A 13,107-nucleotide genomic window follows, 5' to 3' on the forward strand; every position below is an offset into this window, starting at 1 on the left:
CTTTTGCACACAAGCATGAACATTACAGAGATTTTTTGTAATGTTTTGTAATGTTTGTAATGTTGTAATGTTTTTGTAAAAATCAACTTTGGCTTAGTGACGTACCAGTGAGGAACGGCTCCACGTTGGTCTTCTCCTTATTGGTGCAGGTGAATTGGACTGTCTGTGGAAACAAAATGCAGGCCAGTTGATTAAGAATTTATTACAACCTTTTCAAAACTTTAAGCAACAAGTAAAAGAAGACAACTAATTTATTTCAATATGCTCAGGCGATTTGTGTGGAGGGACACAGAATCACTTCTTTGATTTGGTTAATTATAGCACTCAATGAATTTACAGAAGAATCTGTTTTGTTTGTATGGGTGGCACTTTCTTCAACACACACATCTCCATGCATTGAGATTTATCTTTCTGAATGAGGTTTTAAAAGCAAATCATGTTTTGTTGTAGAAAAGAAAATAAACAAGAAATAACGCGCAAAGACATTAGTCCATTATCTATTGAAAGCTAGTGTGTACTGTTGTGAAAGCACTGAGAAACTGTGAGGAAAGTTAAAAAGGGACAGCTGGTGCAAACATAAGTATCTTCTCATTATAGCCTATCAGAGAAATATAAAGTGCACAGCTGGTATCCACTAAGCTATCTTTTATCAAACATAGCAAAGAAGTAGTTTGTCTTATCCAGGAAATATAATTTTAGTTTATATAACAGATTGTACTTGAAGGACCCTTCAATTGGACATGAGTCCAATAAATGTTATGTAATTAATAACATGCTTTTGTTTGTTTTACAAAAAAAAGGACAACAGGTATTGTTACAGAAAAGCAAAGGTAAAATTTTGAACAGTTTTAAATTCACTTACTCTGTACAAATTTTGTTCTGTTTGTAGAATTTGTGTCTGGCAGCGAACAATCTTGAAATGTATTTGGCCATTTCCATATCATCCTGAAAAACATAAGGTGAAAATAAATCTTCATTTCTCAAGCATAAATACAGTATACCTGGAAAATCTTCCCTGTTCTTCTGTAGTTGCAGCAGTAAAAATCGTAATCTTTTTCAAGCCAGCCATTCATTTATCACAAAGTTGCTTCTGGGACAATTAAGAGACGTAGTATTTTACAGGATTAAACACTCTCACCACACTGTATCTTAATCTCATAAGATCTCAGAAGCAAAGCAAGTCTGGGACTAGTTTGCATTATGATAGGACAGGTTGTTGTGTCAAGTGGTGCTGGTCCACTCCTCTGAGCCAACATTTTAGTGTACCGGTGTAGAGACTAGAGACACCATGCTGTAGAAGGTGTTGTCCTTTGGATAAGTCATAGGAACATGGTACAATATTTTGACTACCAGTCATTAAACATCCCATGTTTGAAAGATTAGAGGGTGTTAACTTCAGTGTTCTAGCTAAACTCTGCTCTGGGATTCAAAATCCCTGCCCACCTGAAATACTAGAGTTTTGGGGATGAAAGCTCTCTATCAATGTAATTCAGAATAATTACATTAAGTGTATAAAATGAGGGAGACACAGTGGAACAGTGGTTAGCATTGTTGTCTCACAGCACTGGGGCCTTGGATTCAAAACCTGAGGTGCTATCGCAACAGATCTGCAACAGACTGCTGTCCTGTCCAGGGTGTATCCTGCCTTGCGCCCAGTGCTTCACGGGACAGGCTCTGGGCCACCATGATAACAAATTGGATAAGTGGTAACTGAAAGTGTGCTGAAGATATGATTGAAATGACCATGCTTGACACGGTACTTCACATATCCTTTACCTTTAACCCAACATCTGTTTTTTTTATTTCTGATGCTGTTTCTGTGCCTCAAACTTCAGCAAACATGTATTTCTACAGAGACAGCTCCAGGAAAATGTTTAAAAAAATGTGGCAGAGATAAACATGCACACTGTGCTTCACTAATAAATTGTAAATACTGTACAGTCCGTGACTCTTTTAGGAAATATTTGGCAGATGTCAGCACAGGTCTCAATTCAAAGCTTTATATGAAGACAAACTACAGTACTTCTTCAAAATGGAATGCAATGAGCAACAGGAAAATATTAGCCTGGAGGTGAAGATCTCAGGGTTTGTTTACACTTGCAAAACACAACAAGAGGTCTTGGGAGGAACAATGTAAAGTAAAATGAAGTGCTGCATAATTAGATCTGAGGGCAGACAGCTTCCTAAAGGACAGTGCTTTAAGTGATCCCATATTAATATTTTAATCTATTGTTAATGTAACTTTTAAAAGTGACCAGTAAACTAAAAACAAAATACATATTACACTGTGAATGTTTTTCAATAATCAATTTATTGCTGTACTAGCCTATATAATTAACAGACCAATAAGCAGGTAAAAAGCATTTATAAAATAGTAGCTACTTGACATGATATACAATCATGCAAAATGAACAGCATTGCAAATTACCAGCCTCAGCAACAATAAAAGATGCACAAAATTATAAAATAAGTTTATCATATAAAATATTTTTAAGGGATTTCATTGTTCATAATATCTTACTGAGACTGTTCATGGTCATTTCTCCAAACACTATCATCATTATATGTATATTTTTTACCTGTAAATTCTTACAAGTATAAGAATATTTTCGACCTATGAATATGAGAAGAGTTAAAAATGGGGAGGCCATTTGGCTTCAATAGTTAATTGATACAAGGATCTCATCCAGACATTTCTTGAAAGGAGCCAAGGTATTGGCTTCAACAACATTGCTATGTAAAGTAGTTCCATACTCACACAATCCTTTGGGGAAAAGAAGCAAATCCATGTATTTTTTTACTTGTGTCCTTTGGTTCATGTTTCACTGTTCATTTTAAAGGAATCTGCTGGGTACACTTGGAGGATTCTGAATTTGTATCTGGTACCCTTATAGTCTTTGTCCAAGACTAAAACAGTCCAAATCCTTTAGACGGTCAGTGAAGAAAATTCCCTTAAACCCTAGAATGTATCTGGACTGATTTCAGATGGGTAATATATTTTCTATAACATACTTCACATTGCTTTGTAGATGTAAGTGATGAGTCAACGTAAATAACTAGCACAAACATTCTGTAAGTAGCCTCTTATATGTCAGCATTTCCCATTATATAACATTTATAGTTTTGTATCAGCAAGCAATACCCTGCAATTGTCTACATTAAATATCATTTGCCAGGAGTGCGACCATTCAAATTGCAAAATCTTTTAAAATTTAATTTGCAGCTTCTATAGTGTTTGCTAATTCTCCTAATTTGGCATCATCTAAATCTTGACAAGTGTATTAACTATACTAGAACCCACAACATTAATATATAAGAAAGAGCAGTGGTCCTAGTACAGTTTTCCTGAATTCATACTATCTGCAGTCTGAGATTTACTCTTATGATGAACGTTATCAAAAGTCTTCTGAAAATCTAAATACTCTATATGCCCTGAACAAGTTGGTCAGTATCTAAATTCATGTTGAGTATTGACAAAGATATATCCATAAAAGTAATCCTCTAGTTCTAATAATTGCTACTTTAACTGTATATTTCAAGTCAGACTTATTGGTTTATAATTGCCTGAATCGGTTTTTGCATCCTTTTCACATTAGGGGTTATTGATCAAGAGAGACACGGTCATATGCCTTCTCCAAATCCACAAAACATATGGATTGACTTTATTAACATACTCCCACGCACCCTCAAGTAACTGCGCCAGGGAGAAGAGTTGGTCCACTGCTTTACGGCCAGGACGGAATCCACATTGTTCCTCCTGGATCTGAGACTCAACTACCAGGCGGAGTCTCCTTTCCAGTACCCTGGCATTGGCTTTCCCAGGAAGGCTGAGGAGTGTGATGCCCCTATAGTTGGAACACACCCTCAGCTCCCCCTTCTTAAATATAGGGACCACCACCCCAGTTTGCCAGTCCAAGGGTACTTTACCCGCCTTCCATGCAACATTGAAGAGGTGCGTTAGCCACACCACCCAAACAGTGTCCAGTGCTTCCAACATCTCTGGTCTGATCTCATCCACCCCAGCAGCTTTACCACTACGGAGTCCTCGGACCACCATAGCGAGTTCGGCCACAGTGATGGGCTCCCCCACATCAGGTATGTCTGTCACTGCCTCCTAATAGGAGGGCATGTCCACCGGGTTGAGGAGTTCCTGAAAGTGTTCCTTCCACCACTCAACAATGTCCCCAGAAGAGGTCAGTACTTCCCCATTCCTGCTTAGCACAGCCTGGGCAAGGAGGGCCTTCCTGAGACGCTGAACGGTTTGCCAGAACAACCCGGAGGCCATCCAATAGTCTTTCTCCATGGCCTCTCCAAACTTCTCCCAAACTCCAAACTTATATGACCATATGACCGTGTCTCTCGGTATGTGATGTGGGAGGTGCTGCAGGAATATGGGGTATCGGGACCGCGTTTGTGTGCTATTCGGTCCCTATATGAATGCAGTGAGTGCTGTGTCCGAATTCTTGGCATTAAGTCGAATTCATTCACTGTGGGCATTGGACTCCTGTTTGTGCTGTTCATGGACAGGATATCAAGGCACAGCCGAGGATGTGAGGGTGTCCGGTTGGGGGGACTAAGAATGGCATCATGCTATTTACAGATGATGATGTTCTTTCGGCATCATCTGACTGTGACCTTCGGCGTGCACTTGAGCGATTCGCTGCCGAGTGTGAAGCGCCTGGGATGAGACCAGCACCTCCAAGACTGAGGTCATGGTTCTCTCCCAGAAAAGAGTTGATTGCTCTCTCCAGGTGAGGGCGGAACAGCTGCCCTTAGTGGAGGAGTTTAGGTATCTCGAGATCTTGTTCACGCATGACGGAAGAGGGGAGCATTAGATCGACAAGCCAATCGGGGCAGCGTCAGCTGCTATGCAGGCACTGTACCAGTCTGTGGTGGTGAAGTGGGAGCTGAGTTTGGAGACAAAGCTCTCAGTTTACCGGTCGATCTACATTCCTGTCCTCACCTATGGTCATGAGCTGTGGGTACAGACTGAAAGAATGAGATTGCGGATACACGTGGCACAAGTGAGGTTTCTCAGCAAGGATGCTGGGCTGACTCCCCATGACAGAGTGAGGGGCTCGGCAATCTGAGAGAGCCTCAGAGTAGAGCCGCTGCTCCTCCAGATCGAGAGGAGCCAGTTGAGGTTGTTTGGGCATCTCATTAGGATGCCCCCCAGTCTGCTTCCACTGGAGCTGTTCAGGGCACGTCCCACTGGGCGGAGACCCCGTGGCAGACCCAGGACGTGCTGGAGGGATTATATCTCTCAGCTTTCTTGAGAGCATCTGGGATCCCCCAGGAGGAGCTGTAATCTGTTGCTGGGGACAGGGAAGTCTGGGCTGATCTACTCGGCTTGCTGCAACCGCGACCCTCACCAGGAAAAGAGGAGTGAAAATGGATGGATGGATGGTTGGTTATTGGTCACCGTCTTCTGAATAACACCTCATTTGCTTGAGAACAATTAGAAAGATACCTGAGGATATACAGTATTAACCTTGAGTGATTCTAGAAGCTGAAAAATGTACAGATAGTACTCAGAAATTTCCTTCTCATTGTCAAGACGTTTTTTTGCAAAGGATATATTTTACTTTATCCTTTCTAGGTTTTTGTTTTTTTTAAGATGGTAAAAAAGTGAGGTAAGGTTTCTGCTTTTACATACTTTCCATAAAATGCAGGGAAAATTTAATACAATTAAAAGAACACAATCTTCATTTACACAATACAGATTTCCTCTTTCCTTGATAATAAAATGTGAATGCAGTGTAGTTTAAAACCTGTCCATATTAAAGCTTGTAGGGTTTATATTCATTTTAGAGAGTAGATGTTCAGAAAATCTAGCAACATTACTTCCAGCATCTCCTCCCTTGGATGTTTGGCTGTGACATTTCTGTTTAATTGAACTAAATAATTGATTTAACAGGAACCTAAACAAGTCCTGAGGAAAACTGCAGATTCAAAGAGACATATTCATTTTGGCATCTCTCACAGTAGAAGATAGATGTCTTCCATGATCATCTTACTTTTGGGCCAGAGATGACTGATCTCTGACATAATTTGGGCAAGCATTTCTAAGCACTGTCGTGGATTATTGATCTAGTCCCTCACATGGTGTCAATTGTTCCTGCTTTTCCAACTCATGTTGTCTAATAAGAGAAGATACCTATGATACATGTTACACTGCAGTACCATGGTTGTTTTTCACCATTGGATCTTTGTGATCTAGGGCAGACTTGTGTCATAAAAGGGTGTTCTTTTTCTCCCATTTAGTGTTTTAAACCCTAACAGCATTCTTTTAATCTAAATAGTATTCTTTGAATCAGACAAATGTCCAGAGCATTCTTAGGAGCAGTTATGTTTAACTACTGTTTAAGTTCTGATTGTGCTGAATATGAGCAGCTGTATGCAAGTCTACAAACTTATAAGAGAAAGGGGAACAAGAAATTATCTTAACAGCTGCACCGGAAAAATGGTCAAAATGTGATTGAATAACTCTTTCCTATGTTTTGTACATTGGAAATACACATAATTATTTTTGCATTAGGTGTGATTTATTGATTACAAAAAAATTACAAGTTCTAATCATTTAGCACATTATGACAAAGGCAAATGTAACCACTCCTGTTCCGTAGGGATGGCATCCATCAAATTATGCAGGTAATAAAACATCTACAGAGATTTTAATGCTGGAAATATAGGAAAAATAAACTAAGTAAATGACTGATTCAAATAAAATTAAGAGTTTAGGGAGGATAGAAAACCCATAAGAGACTCACTCAGATTCTAAAGTCAATATTTTTTATGATTTAGCAGGTGGTAGAAAGTTTACCTGAATATTTCAAAAAGTGAAAGATATTTCATGGAACAAAGCAGCATATATACTCCTCACTTTTTACATTTTCCCATGATATAACCTTGGAGTAGCTAAGCATGGATTAAAATTGCTCTTTGTAGTCATAACACTTACTGTGTGAAAAAGGACAGTCTCCTCTTTGTTTGTTAGCTCTATGGTAATTGCTGACTTGTTGTGTGTCATATTGCCAATGTCATTCCATCTGCAAACAGAAGATAACACATTCTTTGCATTCCACCAGCACTTTACATTTCACCCATGGTAATACCTCTCATAGAACTGTTAATTAATAACTATGAATGACTTGATAAGGTCATCTGTGTAATCTATCAATGTTTACAGTTTGTATGCACCTTGGTGCAAAAGTAATAATAATTCAATAATTCAAAGGACATTACCAAATACAAACAGAAGAGAATGTACTCTTATCTTCATTTTTTTTTTAGAAATAAGTATGTAACATTCGGCAGCAAAGGTATAAATTAAAAAATATCCTTAAATAATTGAAAATGCTTTTGTGAATCTTTGATTTTACCTATATACAATGGTTGATCTTCCATTTCTGTGTTTGACAAACACCCCCATAAAAGAAACTCCAAGATAAATGTCACTGGCAAAGTTATCCTGGAAAAGAAAATATACAGTAGTCCATCATGTATTAAGACATTAAGCATTGACCAAAGTGTTTGTATTACACTAGCAACACCCACAATGGTAGGCTGATGAAAAAGGGTATGCCTTTAAATACTAGCAAGCATTAAAAAATAGTTTGTCTGGTTTAATTAACTCAACCAACATATCAGCAATTGCCTATTCCTTGTAAATGTTGGCACCTGTTAAGGATGATTCATTAGACTTCATTAGACTGGGGGAGAGGACCAATGGACTCCATTTACATGACAGAGAGCGGTCACAAGAAACTTAAACTCACCTGGGCTCAATTTGGAATATCCTACCAAAAGTGAGTACTTGTCTAGATTTGATATTTCAGTAATTACATTTTAATTACACATAAAAACATTTGTTCCACTTTGGCATAGAGTAACTTTGTGCAGCTCATTGACAAAACATCCCATAGAAAAGTATTTCTATTTGAGTTTGTAGCATAAATTGAGAAAAAATCCAAAGGTGGTGAATGCTATCTGAAAGCACTGTAAAAAGATCCCTTTGTCATTTCCAGTTCTGCTTCTGTACCTATAAATATCACAGATGTAAACTGGTATCGAAAATATTATCAATAACACAACAGCAAAAGAAGTGCAGCAAGGGTACATAGTAAAGACATGTGCCTATAAGGGTAGTCTACAAGCCTTTTTGAGGATCCTATTTTATTTCTGAGGCTGCATGTGGGAACTCAGACATCAGCTTAAGAACCACAGCTTTTTATCAACAGTATGTAAAAAATGAACAAAGTACCTTAGCAGTAAAGCTTTCTTGCCCAAAACCTTCAAGCCTCTCCACTTCTTTAATATACAGGAGCTCTGCTTCTGCAGGTGGCATTCGGCTAAAGCAGAAACAAAGAGGTAAAAAAGAGCAACTGCTGATCATTAAGACACAGCAGCGAAAGAAAAACCTATTTGTAATTGCTGTTGTTCTTTCTTGATGGAGAACCATTTTTCAGGAGTAGTATGATATTAATAAAAGTACAAAAGCCTTTGTTACTGTAAGATCATTTCTGTATCTTTCAGAACTGGAGCGATGTATGTAGCAAAGGAGGTATTTTTATTTGCGCCACCCTGCTTCCTAATTTATATCAATGATTCTGGCATAGCTTGTAAGCACATTTTCAGATGAAACCATCTAAAGGCTTTGTGGAACATGCTACCCAACCCATGGTGTTGAAGCCGATATACCCAGACTCCATTCAAGAAAGATATGGATGAGCTACAGTACTAGAATCAATCAGCTACTTACTACAGACTAGATGGGCCGAATGGCCAGCATTCTTTCATAACTGTTATGTTGCTCAACAGAGTATGCAAATATAGAAGAAAAAAAATAAATTTCAGGTTGTGTATGGAACATTTTTAGCATGTTATTAAAATTTTGCATTTAACAGTGCCCACCTGATTGTCCTACACTAAACATCAGAATCTGACATCTAAGATAATCCCTTTTTTAGCCTTATCTAAGATAAGCTCTAGTTAAGCTCCTCAAGGGTAATGAGAGAAGCTGTAAGATTATGCCACTTCTTCAGTCTAAGTCTCATTTCTAGATCAGAGGATCAAACATGCAAAATGGTATGTATGATTTTCTCTTGTTTGCACTCATGTAAAATATGCAAGTATTTATAGAAAGAAACAAGGCAGAGGCAATCCCTCATATTTTGTATCTCAAATATCCATCCATTTCACATCTGAAAATAAAAATATCATGTTTTTTATTAGAAGATTGCACAGAATATTCTGCCACAGAATGAAATTGAATTCCTTCACATGGGCCTACCAGTGACTCTTGTGTTCTTCAGCAACTTTCTGAGTCAGCTCTTCTAATACTTCTTCATCTTGGGTCCATTTCTGAAATTAACAAAATGTACTGTCGGAATGCATGGCACCCTTTAGAAGCCCAAAACAAACATAATACAAAACTCAAGATTGTAATACATAGAACTATAACCTCCGATTACAAATGTGCTGTACTACGGTACTCCAGAAAAATAATTTTAAACCTCAGATTAAAAGTTTTTGACAGTGCAGAAGGACTCATGTGCCTTGAGAAAACAGCCTTTTGGCAGAGGTTTTGCTTCTGTCCCCCTCCCTCATACTGCAGGGCCTCCTTGTTATATTTGTTTCTGTCAGACAAGTATGCAGCAGTTCTGGTGAGATAATAAGAGAAGGCAGAATACGTGCCTTCGGGCAGCCACACACCTGTGAGGGTCTGTCTCGACTCAGTCGAGCATTCAAGGTGAAGAACTGACATTCTTGCAAGTTACAGTGGGTGCAAATCAAACCTTTCCCTAACCTCTCTGTTTTTATACCTTCTTAGCATGACAAAAAGTCATAAAATGCTTGAGCCCTGTTGACACAGCCTAGAGGTGTTTCTCTTAAAAAAATGAAAGGTGTGACAAGGTTCAGCCACTCTCAGGAGAGACAGGTTTTCTTTAAATCGCTTAATTTGCCATTTGCTTGATTGCAGGTATGCTTCTTGGGGCTCTAATACCCTTCATAACAGAAGTGGAAAGATTGACTAGGAACGTTTCAACCAGTAGCACTGGAGGATAGACATATGTTCTTGCTAATGATTATTCAAGTACCTTGGGATCTTTGTTTTCTGTGTTTATTTTCAAATTACCTATGTTCCTCCTTACCTTTAAATGGTAATTAACAGTTATTCAGTCTTCACTAGATCTCAATCTATCAGGAAGCATCAATGTTCTTTCTCAATTTAGAATGATTGGCTAATTATTACATACAATGATTTTAAATGCTGTACTTGCACTTATTCTATATATGCATCTATATTCTGTTTGAACTTATTCAGGCAAAAATAAACTGGCACCAACAGAAAATCCACTCTGGGCTTAATTGTGAAACTGCAAAACTAATGTGCAAGTTAAATGGGCTCTATGTTATTAGCAATTAATGTTACCTGTAAACTCCTTGAGGGACTTATTAGGTAAAAAACTCAGCAGCTGTCTGTGGTTTTAATTGAAAATCACAATAACGCATTGTATTTGAAGGCTGTTTTTACTTTATTTTGTAAGTTACCCAGATAAGTACATCAGGTAAATGAATAATTAAGTAACAAAATAACCTCTGAAAGGCCAAGTGAACATGTTAACACCAGAAACACATTTTATGCAAGATTGATGTGAGTGTGAAGGGTCAAAACTGAAAATACAAACATATTACTAGAACGAAATAGAAGCAACAGTAAGGTCGCCATTTGCGAACTTATGATGCATGCATTTTACACTGCACATTTTCTCTATGTGCAACCACTCGTTTGAATCAAAGTATTCATAATTTCATTTGCAATTGTGATAATCGAATTATACAATAATATTTTGATTGACACCATAATCCAAAACATCTTATAGTTTTGCCAATTTTTATGCATCTTATTTAACCTCTTGTTTAGATTTGATAAAAAGATACAGTACTAATCTGTTTTTATGGTTTGAGGATAACTATACACTGGATCTCTATACTACAGTACATTATGCAATTATGGTTTAAACAGTGTTTATCTATACCTATCTATATCTATGTATTTATGAAGATAAACAGTTTTTCCTTAAGAAAGTATTTCCTTGTGAATTAAGTCAAACTTGACATTATGGACACAATAGCTAATTAATTATCCTTACCACTGGAAAGAGCACATACTCCCTGAGGAAATCCTGGGACTGGAAATGGTTGAAGTCTCCAAAATCAGCTGGAGAAAAATGAATGTTTCAAAAATGAGAGGTAAGGACTGTTGAAACAATAATTATCAATTATCATAATCATAATCACTTACAAATGATTCACATGTGTAGCTTCCACCATGGACTTGCAGGCATACTTTATTCTGACTTATATCATCAGTGAATAGGCAGGTGTGAACGCCACTTTGTAAATAATAAAAAATTAAATGTAAGCCTGTCTGCTTGTTAGTAGCTAAGTGATCCATGAAAAGCCAGAGTATTGACTTCAACAACATTTCTGGGCAGCCTATTCCAGACTCCCACAACCCTTTACTGTTGTGTAAAATCTAGTGTTGTAGTCAAGACCACCTAGTCTGAGTCTAGCCCGGGACCACAGGGGGTCGAGTCCGAGACAAGACCGAGTCTGGGAAGAGGTTAGTGGGGGTGAGTCCAAGACAAGACCTAAGTAATGTGTGTGTAACTCAAGACCCATTCGCAAATAGTTATATAATGCCATCATCATGAATGTGCCTAATGTAAAGTGTTAGCACAAACATTCTAAACAGTAACAAAACTGGCAATCAGCTCATATATCAAGTATAACTCATTAAATTATTGGCCTAGGCTCATGTTGGTTTAAACAATATGACCAGTTCAGTATAGTAGGTGAAATGAATGGAAAATCTTCCCCTTGGTCTCAGTTATTGAGGTTTTGAAAATTTTGCACTCTGCAGTATGTCTTTTTTTCAGTGTCTTTTTGCTGATGAAATCTTTGTGGTTCACATACAGAATGGAATTATTGACGATGTAGATGACATTTTTGGCATAGTGATGTGTAGTCTACTGTACAGACAACATCCCGTAAAAAAGTGGTGCCTTGGACAATGGACAATCATTGGTTATTACTGGATGCATATGACGCAATCATAATGTTAATCTAGTGGCAGAAATACATTTATAAGAGGGAGCAGCGAAATAGGCTACAACAGATGTACATGTGTTCTATTTTTTTAAACTGGTCTCGGGAAAAAATCAGATTCCACCCTTGTCCGAGACCGTGACAAGACGGAGTGCAAACGTACCCAAGTCCATGACAAAACCAAGACCATAAAAATATGGTCTCAAGAGTACTACAACACTAGTAAAACCAGTATCTCCTTTTTTCACTTTTAAAGCACTTACACAATTGCCACTTGTGTCCTCTGGTTCGCGTTTCACTGTTGACTCTAAAGAAGTCCATTGGGTTGCTTTTGCAGCTGCCATTGAGGTTTTTGCATACTTGACTCAGGGCCACTTGTGCTCTGCTCTGTTCAAGGCTAAGACGCATCAGTTCTTTTAGCCTGTTAGTGAAGGACATTCCTTTGAGCCAGGAAATGGTTCTGATCCCCCTCTTGTTGATTGATTCCCAGGGAATAATATATATATATATTTGTGAAGTGGTGACTGAACCTGTACATCTCCTAGAATCTCCAGATTATTATATTAACTGGTAAGGGTGGACCCATCTTCCGACTAGACCAGATTTTCAAAAACGCTATGCCCCAGTAATGAGACTTGGGAACCTGCATTGTACAATGTGCTATACTTTGTATAGACATTAAACCAAGGTCCAAACTAAAGAGCCCATAACTGCTATCCACCTTGGCATTGCAGAAGGCTTTATGTGGACAGTGCGCTACATAAGCTATTCATTACTGATAAGCATTAAGTGGGTTCATCTCAAAGTAAAGAGAAATCATACTGCAAAACACCTTATTCACTAAAAACATCTTAAAATACATTCTTAAACAAATAGGTTGTGGGAGTATGGGACAAGCTGCCCTATAAAGATGTTGAAGCGGATTGCCTAACTTCCCTCATGACAGTTGGATAAGACCCTTGTATCGATTACCTATTGAAAAAATACATTTTC

The 13,107-nt window shown here is 38.0% G+C and overlaps 1 protein-coding gene across 1 annotated transcript in view; it reads right to left on the bottom strand.

Annotated features, from left to right (window-relative positions):
• LOC148839924 (tyrosine-protein phosphatase non-receptor type 14-like) overlaps positions 1-13,107 on the bottom strand; it is a 104,540-nt gene that overhangs the window by 20,993 nt on the left and 70,440 nt on the right. The window contains exons 5-11 of the mRNA XM_088909289.1: positions 11,157-11,224; positions 9,293-9,363; positions 8,264-8,351; positions 7,383-7,471; positions 6,962-7,049; positions 863-945; positions 106-163 (exon numbers count right to left, since the gene is read on the bottom strand). Of these exons, the coding sequence (XP_088765415.1) occupies positions 106-163; positions 863-945; positions 6,962-7,049; positions 7,383-7,471; positions 8,264-8,351; positions 9,293-9,363; positions 11,157-11,224 (545 nt within the window). The remainder of the gene's footprint in view (positions 1-105; positions 164-862; positions 946-6,961; positions 7,050-7,382; positions 7,472-8,263; positions 8,352-9,292; positions 9,364-11,156; positions 11,225-13,107) is intronic.

This window comes from Atractosteus spatula, chromosome 2 (assembly GCF_055471065.1).
Source record: "Atractosteus spatula isolate fAtrSpa1 chromosome 2, fAtrSpa1.hap1, whole genome shotgun sequence".
Taxonomy (NCBI): domain Eukaryota; kingdom Metazoa; phylum Chordata; class Actinopteri; order Semionotiformes; family Lepisosteidae; genus Atractosteus; species Atractosteus spatula.